Consider the following 19,259-nt stretch of genomic DNA (forward strand, 5'->3'; position numbering starts at 1 on the left):
CGATGCAAATACAAATTTGTAGTGTGCATAAATACACTCATTCCGGTTCATGAATGCAATTTGGGTTCACCTGTTTTGTACTCTTGCCGTTTGTATCATTTGAGGCAAATACTTATACAAAATTGTTAGTGTTTGGTAGAATTATGTGAGCAAACATTAAGTGCACCAATTAACGATGGCTTGGTGCATTGAAATTTGGTCAAACGCGACAAACATCTGAAATAGGATTATATAGAAACCATATCTAAACCCTGCAAAAGACAAACACCATTATTCTACAACTCAAACACACAAGCGACTACAGATGAGTTGGGCAAACGTCGGTTATCTAAGTTCCAGATCATGAAAGATCGAGGGAAAACCACTGATCTGCGTCTCCACACATAATCAACAAAATAAAAAGAAAAAAAAGAAAAGAAAAACTAAATCACTGATATGCCAACCCACTGTCTATCTATCGGCAAATGCATATGGTTTGCATATTATGTATTGGCAAACATACATCTGCAATGTCTTTGTTTGCAGATCTATATAAAGAAAAAAATGAGGTTGGATTTGATAGTAGTTGAGCCATAGAAAGAGATCGACTGTGTCTCTACTGGAGGAAGTCTGCAAAATAAAAAATACCACACCAGATGAGCGGAAGAGAAGAGAGATAGGCCATGGATGGTGATGACCATGCATCTGTCGGAGAAGAAGAGAAGTCACCGTTGGTGGAACCCTGGGAGCGGCGTCTCTCCTCTTGCTCGATTGATACAATGAATAAGTCTGTTTACTTTGGTTTTCAAAAGCATAAGTTTGTATCCAAAAAGTGGATACAGAAATACACTATCTTCACGACACAAACATGTCAGAAAAACATTTTTGCTATCTGAACTGACACGTTTGTGTATGGCAAGCAAATGCTCACAAATCTGAATCGGGGTATACATAAATGCTCTGATTCGGTTTTTGTATTGCAAACAAATGGAGCTTACAATACATATACTGAATCAGGGTATTTACGTACTGCGGTTTGTATTTGCCTGACATGTAAAAAAGTAATGATTATCATATCGAAAATGTATTTTTTGACGTTTCTATATTCTGAAAAGAGAGAATTACTGTACCTATTTTTTTGGATACAATTTTATATTCTTTTGATAATCAACTTTTTAACTGAAGTTAAGGCATTGGAGTCAGAAATTCAGAAATTTCTTTTTTTTTCGAAAATAATGTGAATTTTAAAAACTAAAAATTATAAAGACCCCTCCTTGTACATTTTTTTTGCAACAAAGACCCCCCTGAACTTTAGCCATTAGACAAAGATCCCCTTGACCGTTTAAGTCAAATGACGAAAAGCATTAAATTATCAAAATACTTCACTAAACTTTTTAAAATTTCTTTTTTTTGCTCTTTTTTTTTTTCTTAAAACCTATTTAACCTAGTAAATGGATATCTGGTCCTGCAAAAGAAATTGTTTATGAAGAAAACAGAAGTGCATTGTAAAGATAATTATAGAAGAAAATGGATCTATGGTCTAGGAATAATAAAACAGTAAGGTAAATCGTCGTACCCAGCCTTTTTGAAGAAATTGTTCAGTTCATCCCATGAAGCCAAACAACTCAGAACTGTTTTTAACGAACTGGGTGCAGGGTTGTGGAGGGCTTCCTGTGTCATATATGACCTTATCTTGCAAGGTGCCTTCTAATCTAAGTTTCAAAGGTGAAAAGGCTGCAAAAAGATTGGAAGAGTTCTACTTCAGATTTTCATAAAGAACGAGGAACAAAATTAATAAATTCAATCATCAGAAAGTGTTTCTTAAGTACTATCGGAATTCTGTACCTTTCATTGCATTTAACAAAACTGTGTTGTTAAGATCCTGTAAAGAGCAGAAGAAATATGCAGATTTCAGAAAACCATCAAACTCAGAATTCATTTAATAACTTATATCAACTTTTTTTTTTTACTTTCACGAAAGGAAAAAGAGCAGATCATCATATTTTGAAAACCAAACCCAAGTCAAATATTATCATTTCTAACATCCTGATCCATAAAAACAGAAAAATGAGGTAGAAAAGAACAATCTTACCAGGAATAAAAACCAAAGAGGGGAGAGAAAAACGGATTGAGAAACCCATATTAAACAGGGTATGGGATTTGATAACAGGAACTATAGATTAATAAAATTTCTAACCCATTCATGAAATTTAGATGGAAGATGAAATTGATAGTCAGTAGATAGAACTTGCCGGATTTAGCATAGAAGCATGACTCCAACTGCAAGTCTCATAGTCACATTTCTCTGGTGGTCACCAGTCCATTGTGGGACAAATAAAAACATTGTCTATCCTCCCAATGGAAGCGCTTCCATTAATTAAGACACTACCTTCAATAGTTCCACCTCCTGATACATTCTATGACACCACTGTTATCGAACTGCGAATACAAAAAACCAACCAGAAGCTGAAACGGAGAACCCATTACGGGATTCGGAGTTTCAATCAATGCTGAGGATTCTAATCCTTCTCAATGGGCGAAAACCCCCATGAAAGCGCAAAACTAGTTGAGTCTAAAGCTGCCCATTGGAGGGAAGGAAGAATGGTAACTAATTAGTTTCAAGATATTGATTTGTACACAGTACACACTATACTCAACAATAACATATTGATCTCCCTTGCAACTGAAGCTCGTGAGGGAGAAATCTCGTGCGACTGAAACTTGTGAGGGAGATGACCCTTGCTACTGTAATTCGGAATTTGCGACTGAAACTCGTGAAGGAGAAATCCGTGTGGCTGAAACTCGTGAAGGAGATATCCTTTGCTATCGTAACTCCCGGCTTGATAATGGAGGAGAAAAATGGAGGGAAGCTTCAGGTAAAAGAGTGGAAAATAAAACAGTACGCGCTTTGTTCGATTTTTAAGTTGTTTCTTATTTCCCATCCCCACTCTCTTTCTCTGATATTTCAATACGAAATTTGAGATGGGTGTTGATGTGATTTGTTTTTCCTAGACTGGGGGAAGGGTTAATGGAGGAATTGTCATTATCTTTGATGTTATTTTTCTTGCTAGTATTAGGGAATGCCATGCATTGTATAAAATGAGTGAATGCCATTCCTTAGATTTAGGGTTTGTTTTACTTCAAAAAACTTTTCATGTAAAGGGTTTCTTTTCTGGAGGTATTTATTACTGTTTCTTTCATTTAGTGGGTAGGTGTCTCCTATGGCGCTCGTTTAAATAATTATTTGGCGTTCAGTTTATAGAGTGTCAAAGGACATTTAATTTATTCTGATTTCTTGAATACCATGGTGTGACTGAATGCCTGTGTTGATGAAGTTAAAGTTAATAGACGATTGCCTGCTATGATTCAGTTATTTCGAAGTGAAAATGGAAAAAAGATTAGGAGAGGGCTAGACTTTTACATTTCTAAGGTTTTTTATGACATATATGAGATTTATGAGCCTGTTAATCCTATGAATGACACGGAGCCCACAGCAGAATCCTCCTTTTAGTAGCAGATTTTGGCTCTCCTATCGTATATATTATCACGATTCATGGAAAACATTATACAAATGTTGCAATGTTGCATTGACACAGCATGTCATGCCTGACTTACAGAATTTTGATTTGGTCAAGTCTTACATCTAAGGATTGCATTGGGCTCAAAATTGTCTTGGGAAGTTTGTCCAGATTGGAGATGATTGTGCATGCTTGCTTTATAGTACATATAAGGATGACATCTGGCCTAGGATTGAGTTAGGGAGTTTGTATGGAGGGTCACTATGCATGTTGTCAAGTCTTAGGATAAGCAGAGCTACACGTAGAATAGTTTGGTAACATATGGTTGTTCCAAGTAATCGCATTTATTGTAAATTATTTTACAGTTTATTAACCTCTTTTCTTTCACTCTTTTTTGTGTATGTGTGTGAAAGAAAAAGAGTGTAAACACATTTATTATAACACACACGCGTGTTAAATGTTAACAATTCTAGATCATATAGGTATGGTACTCTTGGCCAGAAAATATTCTTTGTCTGATCTTACAGTGTAATTTCAGGGAGATTTCAAAGTTAAAGAGGATAAAAAACATAGAGCAACATATCAGGCTCTTGCTGATCCTGAAAAAAAGCTCCAATTCTTCACAGCTCGACAGATAGCATGTCGTTTACTTGGAAGTAGGGGTTATCTTTGTCAGAAGGTATACATCTATTCTAACATTAAGATAAAATATATAATGGGCCTCTTATTTTTTTTATCCTTGGTTAAGTGTTTCTTGCTAACATAATGAAGAATTGGTGTTGAAGTGTCATTATATGAAAAATAATAGTAATATTAATACCAGTAGCATTGTTATTGACTTTAGTTATATTAACTATGTTGTAGTGTTGGCTTGCTATGGAAGATTGTATGTGTTCAAAAGTCACACCCTGCTCTCTGTGTAATGGAATTCGGTTCTGGTTGTATATGCATCCAAAGGTTTGAATCTTTTACCCATTTCTTAAACATGTTCCATATATGCATATAATTTTCAGGTAACATCAACTGTCCTACAGGATTTTCTACGGCAAAACAATACTGGAAAGCTGTTGTGGCAAATATTTGGTGTTCATGCTGCAACACTTTGCCTATTTGGCATTGCTGAACAGGAAGAAGTGATGTGGAATGCATTCAAAGTTGCAGGTTTGATGAATCTAGTTATATGCTATATTTGTCATGTTAAAATAATTTACTTTATAGAAGGAAAACACAACAATGCAATGGTATTACTGTTTCACAGATACTTGTTCTGTGGACCTATTTTAAATGGAAATCCTCCTTTTCTACTGGTATTTGTTCACTCGAAGAGTTGTCCTACTCATGTTTATCATGAATTAAATGTCTTTCAGCCACTCTTCAACATGTTCATGCTGCTATGGCTTGAACTTGGATGCATGATGCAACTAATCTTCATGCCTTCATTTACTATCTGAATAATTTTTATGATGCATTCATTTGATATTTTAAGGTGAGGTTTTTCAAAAAGCTGAATTTAGAAAATACAATGAAGAAATTCAAACGGATAACTGAGCAGATGAATGTAATTATACAATGGGTGGGAAGGGAGGCAAATGCTTTTGCTGATTCTCTAGCTAAGCAAGGAGTAACTAGGGATCAGTTGTACTGGGCCCATTTGTAACTTTATGTTGTTTCTGTATTAATTAGTGAGGCTGTACCTCATGCCTCATACTGGGATGCTTGTAACAAACTCTTTATCCTTTGCTTCTAATGAAATCTAATGAATTTTTATCTATCAAAACAAAAAAAAGGGAAATACTCAGCATAACAAGGGAGATTGGTGCTTGTTTCAAGTGGACAAGAAGGTCTGCTAATGGGGTTAGCAGATACATGAGAAAAACAAGGGACTGTTAGGGAGAACATGTTTTGAGCTTTGTTTATAATTAAATTGTTTTCTTGGGTTCAACACCCTACTCTAGGGGTTGACAGTTGTAACTTGAATTTTCTTTAATGAAGTTTCCATTTCCAATAAAAAAAATTATTTCCTTTTTGTATTTCAATCCTCTTTTGTAGAGATATGCACATAAATAATTCAATTTCCAGTTAAATCTGATGTAACTTTTGGAGGTTCTCTTGGTCTAATGTCATTTGTCAACAATATTATAGGTTAGAATGTCAAGTGTAAAATGTATATATTAGTGGCGGAAATGATACAATACAAATACTTGGGTACTTCTTGGTAAAATCAGTCTACATTGTTGCAAATCAAGATACATTTTATGTCCATGTGAAATCGTGAAATTCCTTTCATCATATGCCATATCCATTGTTAAATTATTAGTGCTTAAATCATTTCTTGCTACTTTACCCATGTCCTTTTTGGTCTACTTCTACCCCTTCTAGTCACTTTAACTTGCAACAGATCATTCTTCTTATAGGGTCCTGTCAAAGGTCTTCTATGCATGCTATTGAACCATCTTAGTCTAGCTTCTCTTATTTTATCACCTATTGGAGCTACTCATGGATTCTTTTAAATGATCATATCACTAGCTGTCCTTTCTGGCTTTTGCATTCATTCATCTCAGAATATGCATTTCTGCTGCACTATTTTTTTGGACATGAAGTTTCTTGACTGCCCAGCATTGCTCCATACAGCATAGCTGGCTTTACAACTGTTTTATAGCATTTTCCTTTTAATCTAAGTAGTATTTGGCTATCACATAAGGTTCAGGATGCACTCCTCTATTTTGCCCATCCTGCTCTATTATCGGCAACATCCTCCTCATTCTGAGGGTGGGCCTTGGCACAAAGGCTGAGCTGCTCCATTGCGACCTGGGTGACCTGCAAATCTTGGAAATAACCTCTCTGTATGTGCAGGGGTAAGTCTGCATACATCTGTCCCTCCCCAGACCTCGCATTGGTGGGAGCCTCATGCACTGGGATGCTCTTTTTTTTTTTTTTGATCATCTACTAGGTTGCTCTTTTACGTATCACATATTCTGTTTTAGTCCTAATTATTTTAAAACCTCTTGTTTCTAAGGTATTTGTCCTTAAACTTAATTTTGCATCTAATCCTTCATTAGTTTTCATTAATTAAAAATCATAAAGTGAATAGTTGGGCAACTGGCAACAATTATTGATCTAAAAAAAAGTTGGGCAACAATGCCTCTTGCAGGCTTATGGGCTATTTGGCAATTGAGGAGTGGTTGGACTTTTGAACATTGCTTAAGAACTGGTTTTCCACTCTAAACTGCTTTAGAGGGGAGGAATTTCTTCTTCTTTTTTTTTGAGAATTAGGCTTTTTTGGGGGTCCCTAACATGTGTTTGATCTATAGAATCTCTTTGTGCAGAGGACCATTTCGTAACTTTATAGGATATTCGAAGTGGTAACTTTAGGATTGTAGACCAAATGGTAACTTTATAAAGATATTCCAAGTGAATATCCTTTCTTTCTGAAGAAGTTTTTGCTTTTCTACTCCAGTAAAGGAAATCTTCGTTCTGGGAATGGCACTTGTCAAATCCCTTAGTATGATGTTGAAGTTCGGCCTGTCCTAGAAGTCTGTTTTGTTTGTTAGCTGAAAAGTAAAGTAAACAGCAAGAAGGAAGATAGGAAAGAAGAAGGAAGAAAGAGGAAGAAGAGAAAATGTCTGGTTCGAATTAGGAAAAAGTCAACCCTAGTTTCGGCGAGACCTGTTATTATATTATTAATATAATTGGAAAAGACATAAGTGCCCTTATTTAAGTAAGAGGCACTCGAACTAACATAATAGTACACATCAACATTCTCAACAGGTACAAAGACCGAAATACCCCTTCACTAACACTCCCCCTTAAGCTGGTGAGTATATATCATATAATCCCAGCTTGTTACATATGTAGTCCACTCTCCCCCGACTCAAACCTTTTGTAAACAAGTCTACTCACTGGTTTCCCGTATTAACATATACAGTCTCTATCACTCCATTCAGCACCTTCTCTCTCACAAAATGACAGTCAACTTCGATGTGCTTGGTTCTTTCATGAAACACCGGATTTGAAGAGATATGAACCGTTGCCTGATTGTCACAGTAGAGCTTCATTAGAGTACTGATGTCATATCCTATCTCCTGTAGAAGGTTCCTTAGCCACACTAATTCACAAGCAATATGTGCCATGACCCTATATTCTGCTTCTGCACTGTTTCTTGCCACAACTGTTTGCTTCTTACTTTTCCATGTTACCAGGTTACCCCCCAGAAAGGTGCAATAGCCTGTGGTAGACCATCTATCAGACATAAAACCTGCCCAATCAGCATCGGTGTATCCTTCTACTTCTAGTTTTCCGCCACTTTTGTACAGCAAACCACGACCAGGAGCTCCTTTCAAGTACCTCACAATCCTTAGCACTGCATTCCAATGTGAGACCAAAGGTTTCTACATGAACCGACTCACCACACTAACTGCAAATGAAATATCTAGCCGAGTAATTGTTAGGTAGCTTAGTTTGCCTACAAGTCGTTGGTATTTGCCAGGGTCTTCAAATACTTCACCTATATTACTGCTCAGCCTCGTATTTGTTTCCATAGGTGTCTCAGTCGGTTTAGTACCCAACAAACCTGTTTATTCCAGTAAATCAAGCACATATTTCCTCTGACACAAATTAATGCCATGCTTAGATCTTGCTACCTCTATGCCCAAAAAGTATTTCAATTTGCCAAGGTCCTTTGTCTGAAAGTGTTCCTGTAAGAATGTCTTCAATCTATCAATGCCCATTTCATCATTCCCAGTCACAACGATATCATCTACATACACCACCAGTAGTATTTTGCCTGTCGGAGAGCCATGACTGAAGACAGAGTGATCAATTTGGCACTGTTTCATACCAAACTTCTTAACCACCTCACTGAACCTACCAAACCATGCTCGAGGGGACTGTTTAAGTCCATATATAGCCTTCTTAAGTCTGCGTACCTTACCATCCTCCCCCTGAGCAACAAACCCTGGTGGTTGCTCCATGTAGACCTCGAGCAAATTACCATGCAAAAAGGCATTTTTGATATCTAGCTGATATAGAGGCCAATCATACATAGCTGCAAGGGAGATGACAACATGAACTGACCCTATCTTAGCAACCGGGGAGAATGTCTCTATGTAGTCAATGCCATAGGTTTGGGAGTACCCTTTTGCAACCAGTCGCGCCTGCAGGCGCTCAACACGACCATCTGGCAAGTACTTAACGGTATACACCCACTTACAACTGACAACCTACTTCCCAGGAGGAAGAGCGGTGAGGTCCCAAGTGTGATTATGATGGAGGGCAGAGAGCTTTTTTTCCATAGCACGGCACCACTCTAGAGAGGTAAGGGCTTCCTGGACATCCTTAGGAACAACCACTGAGGATAACAAAGAGATGAACTAGTAATGGGAGGCGGAGAGGTGAGCAAGGGAATCAAAATTGGAAATAGGGTGAAGGGTGCAGGTGCGTTTACCTTTCCGTAAGGCAATAGGAAGATCAAAGTCGGAGGCTGGTGTCGGATCTGGAGCTGGATCTGTTGACGGTGATGAAGTCGGAGGAGTCGTAGCCGGTACACGTGGGCGATGTGTATACACGTGACGGATAGGTGGACGGTCAACGGACGGTGGCACCGGAGGCAAGGATGTAGGCACGACTGGAACCAAAGCAGGGGGATCAGCCACAGGAAGGGGAAGAGGAGGAGGTGATGTGGAGGAAGTAGCATCACCGGACCCCACGAAGAACTGAGTAGACTCGAAGAAAGTAACATCAACACATACCAAGGAACGACGAGAACTGGGATGGTAACACTTGTACCCTTTCTGAGTCCGTGAATAGCCAAGGAAGATACACTTAAGGGATCGTGCATCTAACTTGCCAGTCCCGGGACCCAGATTATGGACGAAGCAGACACACCCAAATACCCGAGGAGGAAGCGGAAACAGAGACATGTTGGGGAACAAGACACTAAAAGGAGAACGGCCATCAAGAATAGACGTGGACATCCGATTAATTAAGAAACAAGAGGTGAGCATTGCATCACTCCAAAAGGGTTTGGGAACATTCATGTGGTGCATGAGTGAGCGTGCCGTTTCTACAAGATGTCGGTTCTTTCTCTCAGTAACCCCATTTTGTTGTGGGGTGTAGGTACATGAAGTTTGGTGTATAATGCCATGTTGGTCCAAGTATTCTTGAAAAGATGAAGACAAGTATTCACGACCATTATCAGAATAGAAAATTTTGATGTGGATGCCAAATTGATTGCGGATCTCAGTATAAAATTTCTAGAAGATGACAAATAATTCACTTCTTTCTTTCATTAAATAGAGCCATGTCATTCTTGAAAAGTCATCAACAAAAATAACAAAATATCTGTATCCATTATATGACATCACTTTATAAGGACCCCAAACATTTGAATGAATTAAAGAAAAATGACTCGACACACAGTTATCAACCCTAGAACTAAAGGGAACACGATGGTGTTTCCCAAATTGACACGACTCACAATTTAGAACAGAAAGTTGACTCAATGAAGGGACCAAGGACTTCAACACTTTCAGCGAAGGATGACCAAATCTACAATGTCACTGGAGAGGAGAAATAGATGACTGAAGGGCTGTTGACGTTCTTCCACCACCATTAAAATAATACAGTCCATCGGCTTCATGCCCTCCACCAATCTTCATCCCCGTCTTGAGATCCTGAAAAACGCACATAGAGGGGTAAAATGTAATGGAGCAATTAAGGGACTTTGTCAGCTTACTAACAAACATAAGATTAAATGGAAGCTTAGGTACATATAAAACAAAGGATAGGGATACAGGGTCTAGGTCAACATTACCAACACCACAAATAGATGATGTGGAGCCATTAGCAAGGGTAACAGATTGTGATATTGAGCAATGAGTGAGAGATGAAAACACACTTGGAGTTCCTGTCATGTGATCGGAGGCTCCAGAGTCAATAATCCAGAGGTTGGTGTGGATGCCAAACAAGCCATACCTGAGTGTGCAAAGGTAGTTGTGTTCTGCTGCGACGTGGATTGAACAAACCATTCATACTCATCACGAGGAACACTCACCATCTCCTTGCCTGGACCATATGAAGAGGTAGAAGGCATCTGGTCAGCTGACCGGTTCTCCTGTCTAAAGCTGGAACTAGTGTCACTAGTCATGGCATGGTTGGCCCACATCGAGGGTGGACCATGTAAGTCATAGCAGTAGTTAATAGTATGTCCATCCAAACCACAATGAGTACACCTCCGTGGATCCAAGCGACGTCCTCTACCACGAGCTCCCCCTGAATCTCTACCTCCAGTACGACCACCACCACGGATATGTGTAGATCCACCACTACCACTTCGGCCATACACTGGACCATTACTGCCACCATGGCCAGGCTGGGCTCCTCGAGCCCCACTTCTGCCACCTCGACCTCTCGACACTGCAAATGCTGATTTATCTAAGATATTAGAGTTTTCCATAGATCCAATCGAAGTCCTCCGAAGACGAGCAAACAACTCCTCTAAAGATGGAAGGGCAGATCCTCCTAGTATTTGGGCTCATACTGGTTCATACTCAGACTTCAGCCCCACCAGAAATTGAGTCACATCAAGTTGCTCTCTCTGTTGCTGTTGAACCTTGACATCAGAGGTGAGAGGATGATAGACATTTAACTCATTACGGATATTTCTCTACTGGCATAGTACTCCTCAAGGCTCTGATTTCCCTACTGCAGATTGAAGTATTCTTGATGTAGTTGATATACTCTAGTTGTATTATTCTAACCAGAATACAATTTCTTAGCATGATCCCACACCTGTTTGGCTGTGTCAAGAAACATGAAGTTCACACTGATTTTGTGTTCCATACTGTTCCACAACCATGTGATGATCTGTGCATCTTCCTGTTCCCAGTCTTTGTACTCCTGAGAATTAGTGGGGGGTTTCTCCTCTCTTATGTGTTTTACCTTCTTCTTCGCCTTCAGAAAAACCTATACAGACTTGGCCCAAGGGACATAATTCTCTCCATTCAGTTTAATAGAGGTCATTTGGACATTCAGGTAGTCAATAGATATCATCACACTAAGTTTACTATCCCTGTTATCTACCATTGCCGAATTCCCTTATCACTGAATCCTGAGCACTACACACTGCACACTGCACACAGACACTTCACCGAAATCTGCACACTGATTTCAACAATAATAAAGGCTGAAAGCCATACTTGTAACACCACAAACCCTACTCTACAGCTACCGGAAGTTTCACCATTAAGTAAACACTACTTCCCTTCGAATCACACACAAACCAGCATAAACCCTAGCATACTGCAATTTGAAAACCCATTATACGATCTGTACCACACCTCTCATGTGTTCCATAACAGATATTATTCATAAAAAAAACTCATTACTTCATCGCCTAAAGGCCAACCACACGAAGGAATGAAACACCACTGCACCACACGCACCAGCCCTACATTAATTAGGGGAGGGCTTAGAAACCACAGCAACCAATCACCAACGACACCACCGGAGGCATAGAAACCTCCAAGGGAAGAGGGCGATCACTCCTTTTCAGCCCTTTTCCCAGTCTCCAACCAATGACTGAGAAATCCAAGAGAAACCCTAGTTCGAATGCACAGAAAACAGAATTCTAGCAAGTCTGATTTGATTAATGTGGCTTTGATACCATGTTGAAGTTCGGCCTATCCTAGAAGTCTGTTTTGTTTGTTAGCTGAAAAGTAAAGTAAACAGCAAGAAGGAAGAGAGGAAAGAAGAAGGAAGAAAGAGGAATAAGAGAAAAGGTCTGGTTCGAATTAGGAAAAAGTCAACCCTAGTTTTGGCCAGACCTGTTATTATATTATTAATATAATTGGAAAAGACATAAGTGCCCTTATTTAAGTAAAAGGCACTCGAACTAACATAATAGTACACATCAGCATTCTCAATAGGTACAAAGACCGAAATACCCCTTCACTAACATATGAGAATGTCCTTTTGTTTCTTAAATTACTATTGCTGGTTAATACAATTTAAAATGCAAATTGGCAGTTTAGCAAATTGATTATTTTGATTTTCTTTCTGGAGCTTTCAAGTCGGTGTGTCTTTATTGTTGTTCACTTTATGGTTTTTGTCATTTAATTTAGTTTCTTTATAATTTTATGTTTTCCATACTAAAAGTCTACATTGGGAGACCTTGATTGACAACTGATTATTCTTCAGGTAAAAGAAGGGTTTGGTGTCTTTATCCTAACAAGAATGCAGCTACCAAATCAGTTCATGATATCTTTTCTCATAGTTCAGCAAATTTAGAAGGCCAGTCACCACTGGTACGTTATGATATGTTGAGTCGTGCTAGTTTTCTCATCATAAAGTCATGGTACCGAATGCCATTTTTTTCAACTTCCATGTTTTTAGTGATATATTATTTGAACTTATAAATTTTGTATTTTTTTTTTTTTGTGGGGAAAGAAAGAGCATAGCATAAGATTGAGAACTGAATACATCAATGCATAACAGTCTTACTGCTGCACTCTAGATCCTGGAGGTGAAAAATTTGTTTTTTATATCAGTGTTTGTTGAGGCAGGGTAGTCTTTATGAGTTGTATACATCACTGGATATTAAAATGATTATGTATGAATATGCATATTTTATCTTAACAGAAGGTTTTTGGGAAGTAATGTATGATGGCATTTCTTCTGATGCTCAACTTAACTAAATAAAACCTAATCTCAACCATATGGGGTCAGCCACATGGATCCTGTTTTACCATCACACTTTTTCTAGGGCTGTATCCGTTGTTAAATTGTGAGCCCTGAAATCATTTATTACAACCTCAACCCATGTAAGATTGAGAACTGAATACATCAATGCATAACAGTCTTACTGCTGCACTCTAGATCCTGGAGGTGAAAAATTTGTTTTTTATATCAGTGTTTGTTGAGGCAGGGTAGTCTTTATGAGTTGTATACATCACTGGATATTAAAATGATTATGTATGAATATGCATATTTTATCTTAACAGAAGGTTTTTGGGAAGTAATGTATGATGGCATTTCTTCTGATGCTCAACTTAACTAAATAAAGCCTAATCTCAACCATATGGGGTCAGCCACATGGATCCTGCTTTACCATCACACTTTTTCTAGGGCTGTATCCGTTGTTAAATTGTGAGCCCTGAAATCATTTATTACAACCTCAACCCATGTTCTTTGGGCATGCCTCTATCCTTTTTAGACCCTTTGTCCCGCATAAAACCCTTTCTTCTTTGGTTGATATGGACATGAATTAATAGGCCCGACAATGGGTCCTTGGCCTAGGATACAGTGATTTGTTATTCCTGCTAGGATCTGAAGTTAACTTTAGTAGGTCACCTTAACAACATAAATAAAAAGTGAAATGAACCTTTGTTTTGAATTCATGAAATCTCTTTGTGCAAGTGCCTTTTGCCTTTTCTTACTTTGATATCTCTTACTTCTTTCAGTTCCATGGCGTAGTAACTTTCATGTTGGTTCCAAGCACAGATGAAAGAAGATGAGCCTTTGAACTTTGTGCTTATAGATGGTACATGGAGCAACTCAGCTGCAATGTTCAGCCGTTTGAAGGTACGATGTAAACACTTCTGCTAGTGTATTAAAAGGCAAAGTCATTAGGCCCAGCATCAAGAATAAACCTTGATGCAATAAATTCATTTAATATTTCTTATATTCATAAAAAAAAACCTTGATGCATCATTTCCTCATATGTCAATTATCAAAATAAACATTTTATTCCAATGGGATAAGCTGAAAAGGCGTAGAGAAAGCTTGAAGAAGTTACTGAAATATTCTATTACATATATTTCTTTGTGCATGCTTGAAGAAATGCATCACTTATTTTCCAATGCAAATATTTATTTAAAAAAGGACATTGTAGAAAGTTTTGAAGAATTGCAGGTCATTAATAAATATCAAATGATAATCACATATCATTATGTTGATATAAATTATAAACAAGCTGTTGTGGAAAAGCCATAGAAAACCATATGGCAGATCAGCAACTCTTCAGCTTCAAGGCCTTGAAATAAGGTAAAGTGCAGTCTAAAAGAGTCGAACTTTTTGTTTTTATACATGACAATTGAAGTAATTCAAACAAACCATATGGCAGATCAGCAACTCTTCAGCTTCAAGGCCTTGAAATAAGGTAAAGTGCAGTCTAAAAGAGTCGAACTTTTTGTTTTTATACATGACAATTGAAGTAATTCAAACAAGTAAGTGAAGGAGAGGAAAAATTTGAATAGAAAATACTCACGAAAGGAAAGAAAAACTCTCCACTGAAATACTTAGCCCCCAAACTGCAACAAGGATGGAGCCGCAATGTGCTCCTTCCTGGCTAACAGACCATCAGCTAGCTGATTGGCTGATCTCAAGATCAAGCAGAATGAGGTGTTCCCACCAGCCAATTGTACTCCTCAACCAACTTGCAACCACTTGTAGATCTCTCTCCCTCCCCCTAGACACTATAAAATCCAAGATGGAGATGTGAACCACTAAAATTGACATCCACTCAACTTTAATGGAATCACCATTACCAGCAGGACCAAGGCAAACCTGTAAAACCTTTCTTCATAGTCCTGAAAACACCACCTACTCTTGAAAGTCCTGGATTACTCAAGAAAAGTTTTAAGTTCCAAACCAGGTCTTTGAAGATCTCTCAAACCTTTATAAGGATTGACAAGGTATTAATTTCCAATCTAAAGATCCTCTATGGGCTGTATATGCTATTTATACATCATACATACAAAGGGCGGACCATGTAGGCCTTGTAAATGGGATTTTCGTCCATCTTATTTGATTATGTAATAGAAGTACATTGTCTATCAAGGAAAAAATACTAGAGAAATAAATGTCAGAAAAGAAAAGCCTGACATGAAGGCCTCTTTCATGTGTAGTTCACCAAACTTCACACGGGGCATGGATTTCTAATGGTGTACCTTATGACATTTTTCTTGCCCCTCACCATGAGGCAAGCCTTGGATGCCTATTAAAATGCTGAGGAACCTAATATACATCAAAGAGAAACTCCATGGCTAGGCAGTAATGGCAGGAGATAGGATTTTTTGGATCCTGCATCCTGATTCTAGATCCTCATCACATTCTTATTCTTTATTCATAAAAAATGTCCATCCCCAATAAAAGGACTTATTTGGGCTTTGAACTAATTTTTACATGGTGGCTTTTATTAATTTTTTGATAATAAAATAAAAATTCATTAAAAACGAAAAAGAAAGTAAAGGGGGAAGGTGATGAGAAATCACCCGAGAGAAGAACGAACAACCCAACAACAGATGCAATACACTCAAATTAAACACAAGACTCACATAAACAGACATGACTTGGAGAAACAACTCTCATCCACACTAACACAGAAAGCAAACAAATCAATTCCAACAAGACCTCTCAAAGACAGGATAATTCCTCCCCGTTGAGTTCTTCCTGACCTCCTTTGGTCCACTTCTCTCCCTCTTCCTCAGAATGGACTTTTTACATGTCTCCTCCCTACTTTTCTCAAAATCTTCGAAGGCTCTTTTAGCAAAGGCCTCACTTCCCAAAATAATCCCAAACTCTTACCAATCTCCACATCCCCATCTGCAAGTATCTTCACATCCAAACCTCCTTCACGTTTTCCTTCCAAAAGCTAGCCAACCTCCACTCCCTCGTCCACAATAAAATTAATGCTCACACCACCCGACTTCCTTTCTTCCATTCCTTGAACCAAACAGCCATCTCTTCCCAAAGCCTCATTCGTTCCCTCCTTTTCCTTGTCCCCAGAAACCAAACTCCTTTACCCCTCTTCAAATTGATTCTTAGCACACGCTTTCTTGTCGCTATTTCCATGCGAGGCTAGCTCCTCCTCAGCCTCACCCCTTTGACATGAATTCTTCAATTTTCTCCCCTTTCTCTTATATAATCTCTTATATTTCTCTTCTCAAACTAAAGGTCTCAGGGTCTTGTCTTAGTTAATCCGAAAATAGGGTCTTGTCCAATCTTTTGTATATTGGTCTACGTGTCTCCATATGCAGTCAAGTTGCACAGGGACCTGAGAAAAAACATAACATGATAGATCCCTGCACTACTAAAATGAGGAAGAACAGTCAATAGTTTTTTCAGTTGATTGTTTCAGACAACCTGCCACATTTTGCTACAGAGAAATGTTGCTAGTGACAAGATTTACCCACAGAAGTAGTTTGCACACAGGAGCATGCGAAGTTAATCTGGGAAGAGGAAGACATCCTCTGCATTTCTCTGGCCTTGCCAGGCATGTCTGCGATGCATAAACTTCGGTAAGTTGCAAATCGAAATCCCTCTCTCTCCTGCAAATTTCTGTCTTCATGTTTTTTTTTTTCTTACAACTTGAAACATTCTGAAGCAGGCCCCAACCATCATGGGATCGTACCTGTACAGCAGCAGCAGCCATCGGCCTTCTATCAGAATTGCACTTGCTTAATCAGTTTAGTTCACATGGCCTAGACAAACAGGCAGCAGCACTTGAGGATGCCTTGGAGGTCTTATTGGAAGCCCTTACAACTCGGCGTCTTCGTATGGGCAGGTCCATTACTCGTAAAGATAGGCACAGCAGCAATATCAGATAGCAGATTGGCTGTAACCGCCATCTAAGGGATGATTCAATTGGGTTGATGCTCCGGTGAGTCTTGTCATCGGGGGCTTTGGTCTCCCCTGAATTGCTATGAGCAGATCCTTGAATATACCCAAATAAAATGGAAAAAAGGAAGAAAAATTCTATTCATACCACACACTGATGAGTATTAGCTTTGGCAGTTGCCCTAATTAGTTTAAACCGCAGCTAACTTGCATAAACAATTTCTTACTCCAAACTGAACATGGTCACTTTTTGAAAATATTGATATCAAGAATGGCAATATAAATGCCATTCATCATCATCATTTAAGCCTTGTCCCAACTATATGGGGTCGGCTGCATGAATCCTGTTTTGTAATCCCATTTTGTTTAGTGCCATATCCAATTGTTAATTACGGGTGCTCAAATCATTTGTTACTACTTTCTGTCTAACCCTAATTTTTTTAATCTCCGAGATTCCAACTGAAGAATACAACTCACTGGGGAGTAGTTTTATTCCATTGGTCTTCCGCTTATGATCTACTGCAAGTCTGCAACTTCTCTCCAGGCCTATGGAATAGATAACTATTATGATGTAAGTAGATTAGTCTTGCTTTAAAATCAATGCATCTGAAAATTCGTTATATATTCAATATTTCAAAGAGCGAAAAATATATTTAGGTTTAGAAGTTTTTACATGGATGAGTTCCATCTCTTGTGATAGGGTAGGACTGTAGGAGTAGGATGCGAATGGTTCACATTTACCACGTGTGAGCAATGGTTAAAAACATTCCGAAGTTCTAACTCTTGGTATTTAGCATTTTGCTAGGTTCAAAAACTGTTATGTATTGTATGACATCCATCAATCCCAAATCTACATACGAGGTTACAACCAATCGGGACTTTGGTTTAGGATTCACTTGGACAATGAGTCCCTAGAAATCTTTTGGGTGGGTTGGGAAGGGGGTTATTTAGATGTATCTATTTATGACAAACGAGCCAATTGGGGGATGGTTCACTTGGTACGTTAGCTGGTTCATACCAGTAGAGGCAGGGATTAGAATCCCTATCGAACAAAAAAATGTATGACAAATGGAGTACACCCTTATTGTCAAACAAAAATCACATGATCATAATTGATGAGTGGTGATTTGGTCCTTTAATGATATCACGACACATGGTACTATAGAACTATCCACCGATATCTCGACGCCATGCAAATAGTGCTCGGACACCTGGCATTTGCTTCAATGTCCTCAGCCCCACCTCGGTAGGATGGCCTATGGACAGCTCGGGAGATGTCAAGTCAGCATAAAGAGGCAATCTGCCTTCGCTAACTTAGCCCAGATCTAATTAGTGACTTGCCCGATGTCACGAGCAAATTCCTTCTCAAGTAGGTAACTTTCTCTGATTCCCTAGGGATCAAGAGGACATGTTGATGGGGCTGATCTTGGTCCTGCCCACCTCAGACAAGACCACATAAGCATTGTCAGCTTACACAAAGTCCGTCTTTGGGCGTGGAACCACCTCCGAATCTGATGGGTCGGAGATCTCAGACACGTTTCGTGGAGCTCACGACAGCTTGCCTATATAAAGGCGTCCCAACAACCAGAGAAGGTATTCGCGATTTAGCTCTCTAGCACTCTAGCTCTCTTGCTTTATTACAATCGAATACCGGTTCACTAACTTAAGCATTGGAGTGCCCACCTCGGGTCAAGAAACCCATACACTCTGATATCTATCTTCTTGTAGTTCGGTTGCACGACCTACCTAATCCGACGTCCAAGCTGCCCACCTGTAGGGAGTGTCAAATCACACTACATCAATTGGCACCATATGTGGGAATACATTACACAAAGCTGAGTTGTCACCTTCTTACTAAGATTTCGACCTAATGGCATCCACAAGCAACAACCCTATCAATAACGCTAACAACAACAATGCATGTGTTGACATAGCAGTCACAGGGGGTAGGACCAGTCCACCATGCACATTGAGTTCCCCTCGTTCACTATTGGGTAGTTCATTGTGCCCTGACCCTACCATGCGTTCCTGTCATGCAAAATCCCAACCTCACTCTGCCTACCATGAATGCGCCTCTTCTAGTGGTTGAGTCTTTTGCGGTTCCCATTGGGATTGGTGGCTGCCAATTTCACGAGCTGGTGTAGTTTG

General features: G+C 39.0%; 1 protein-coding gene and 1 long non-coding RNA gene across 2 annotated transcripts; one reads left to right on the top strand and one right to left on the bottom strand.

Annotated features, from left to right (window-relative positions):
- Nucleotides 1-215: 215 nt before the first annotated feature.
- LOC148875862 (uncharacterized) lies at nucleotides 216-2,821 on the bottom strand. The gene is made up of 4 exons (XR_016105447.1): nucleotides 2,232-2,821; nucleotides 1,825-1,861; nucleotides 1,556-1,713; nucleotides 216-609 (listed from the first exon to the last, which is right to left on the bottom strand). It is a non-coding gene; the product is annotated as an uncharacterized LOC148875862 (long non-coding RNA).
- A 4-nt stretch (nucleotides 2,822-2,825) lies between these two features.
- LOC148875863 (DTW domain-containing protein) lies at nucleotides 2,826-17,515 on the top strand. Its single transcript, XM_088965860.1, has 8 exons — nucleotides 2,826-2,855; nucleotides 4,036-4,176; nucleotides 4,362-4,454; nucleotides 4,532-4,658; nucleotides 12,693-12,799; nucleotides 13,995-14,075; nucleotides 16,707-16,792; nucleotides 16,882-17,515. The coding sequence occupies exons 1-8, from the start codon at nucleotides 2,826-2,828 to the stop codon at nucleotides 17,099-17,101; spliced, it is 885 nt and encodes a 294-aa protein (XP_088821986.1). The 3' UTR covers nucleotides 17,102-17,515.
- Nucleotides 17,516-19,259: the final 1,744 nt, after the last annotated feature.

This window comes from Nelumbo lutea, chromosome 1, assembly GCF_056320005.1.
Source record: "Nelumbo lutea isolate HS-2025 chromosome 1, American lotus-T2T, whole genome shotgun sequence".
NCBI classification, from domain to species: domain Eukaryota; kingdom Viridiplantae; phylum Streptophyta; class Magnoliopsida; order Proteales; family Nelumbonaceae; genus Nelumbo; species Nelumbo lutea.

Coding starts and splice junctions, on each gene's coding strand:
- LOC148875863 (XM_088965860.1), top strand. CDS start 2,826: ATGGAGGAGAAAAATGGAGGGAAGCTTCAG. Junction 2,856..4,035: donor AAAATGGAGGGAAGCTTCAG/GTAAAAGAGTGG, acceptor GTGTAATTTCAG/GGAGATTTCAAAGTTAAAGA. Junction 12,800..13,994: donor TAGAAGGCCAGTCACCACTG/GTACGTTATGAT, acceptor TTCCAAGCACAG/ATGAAAGAAGATGAGCCTTT.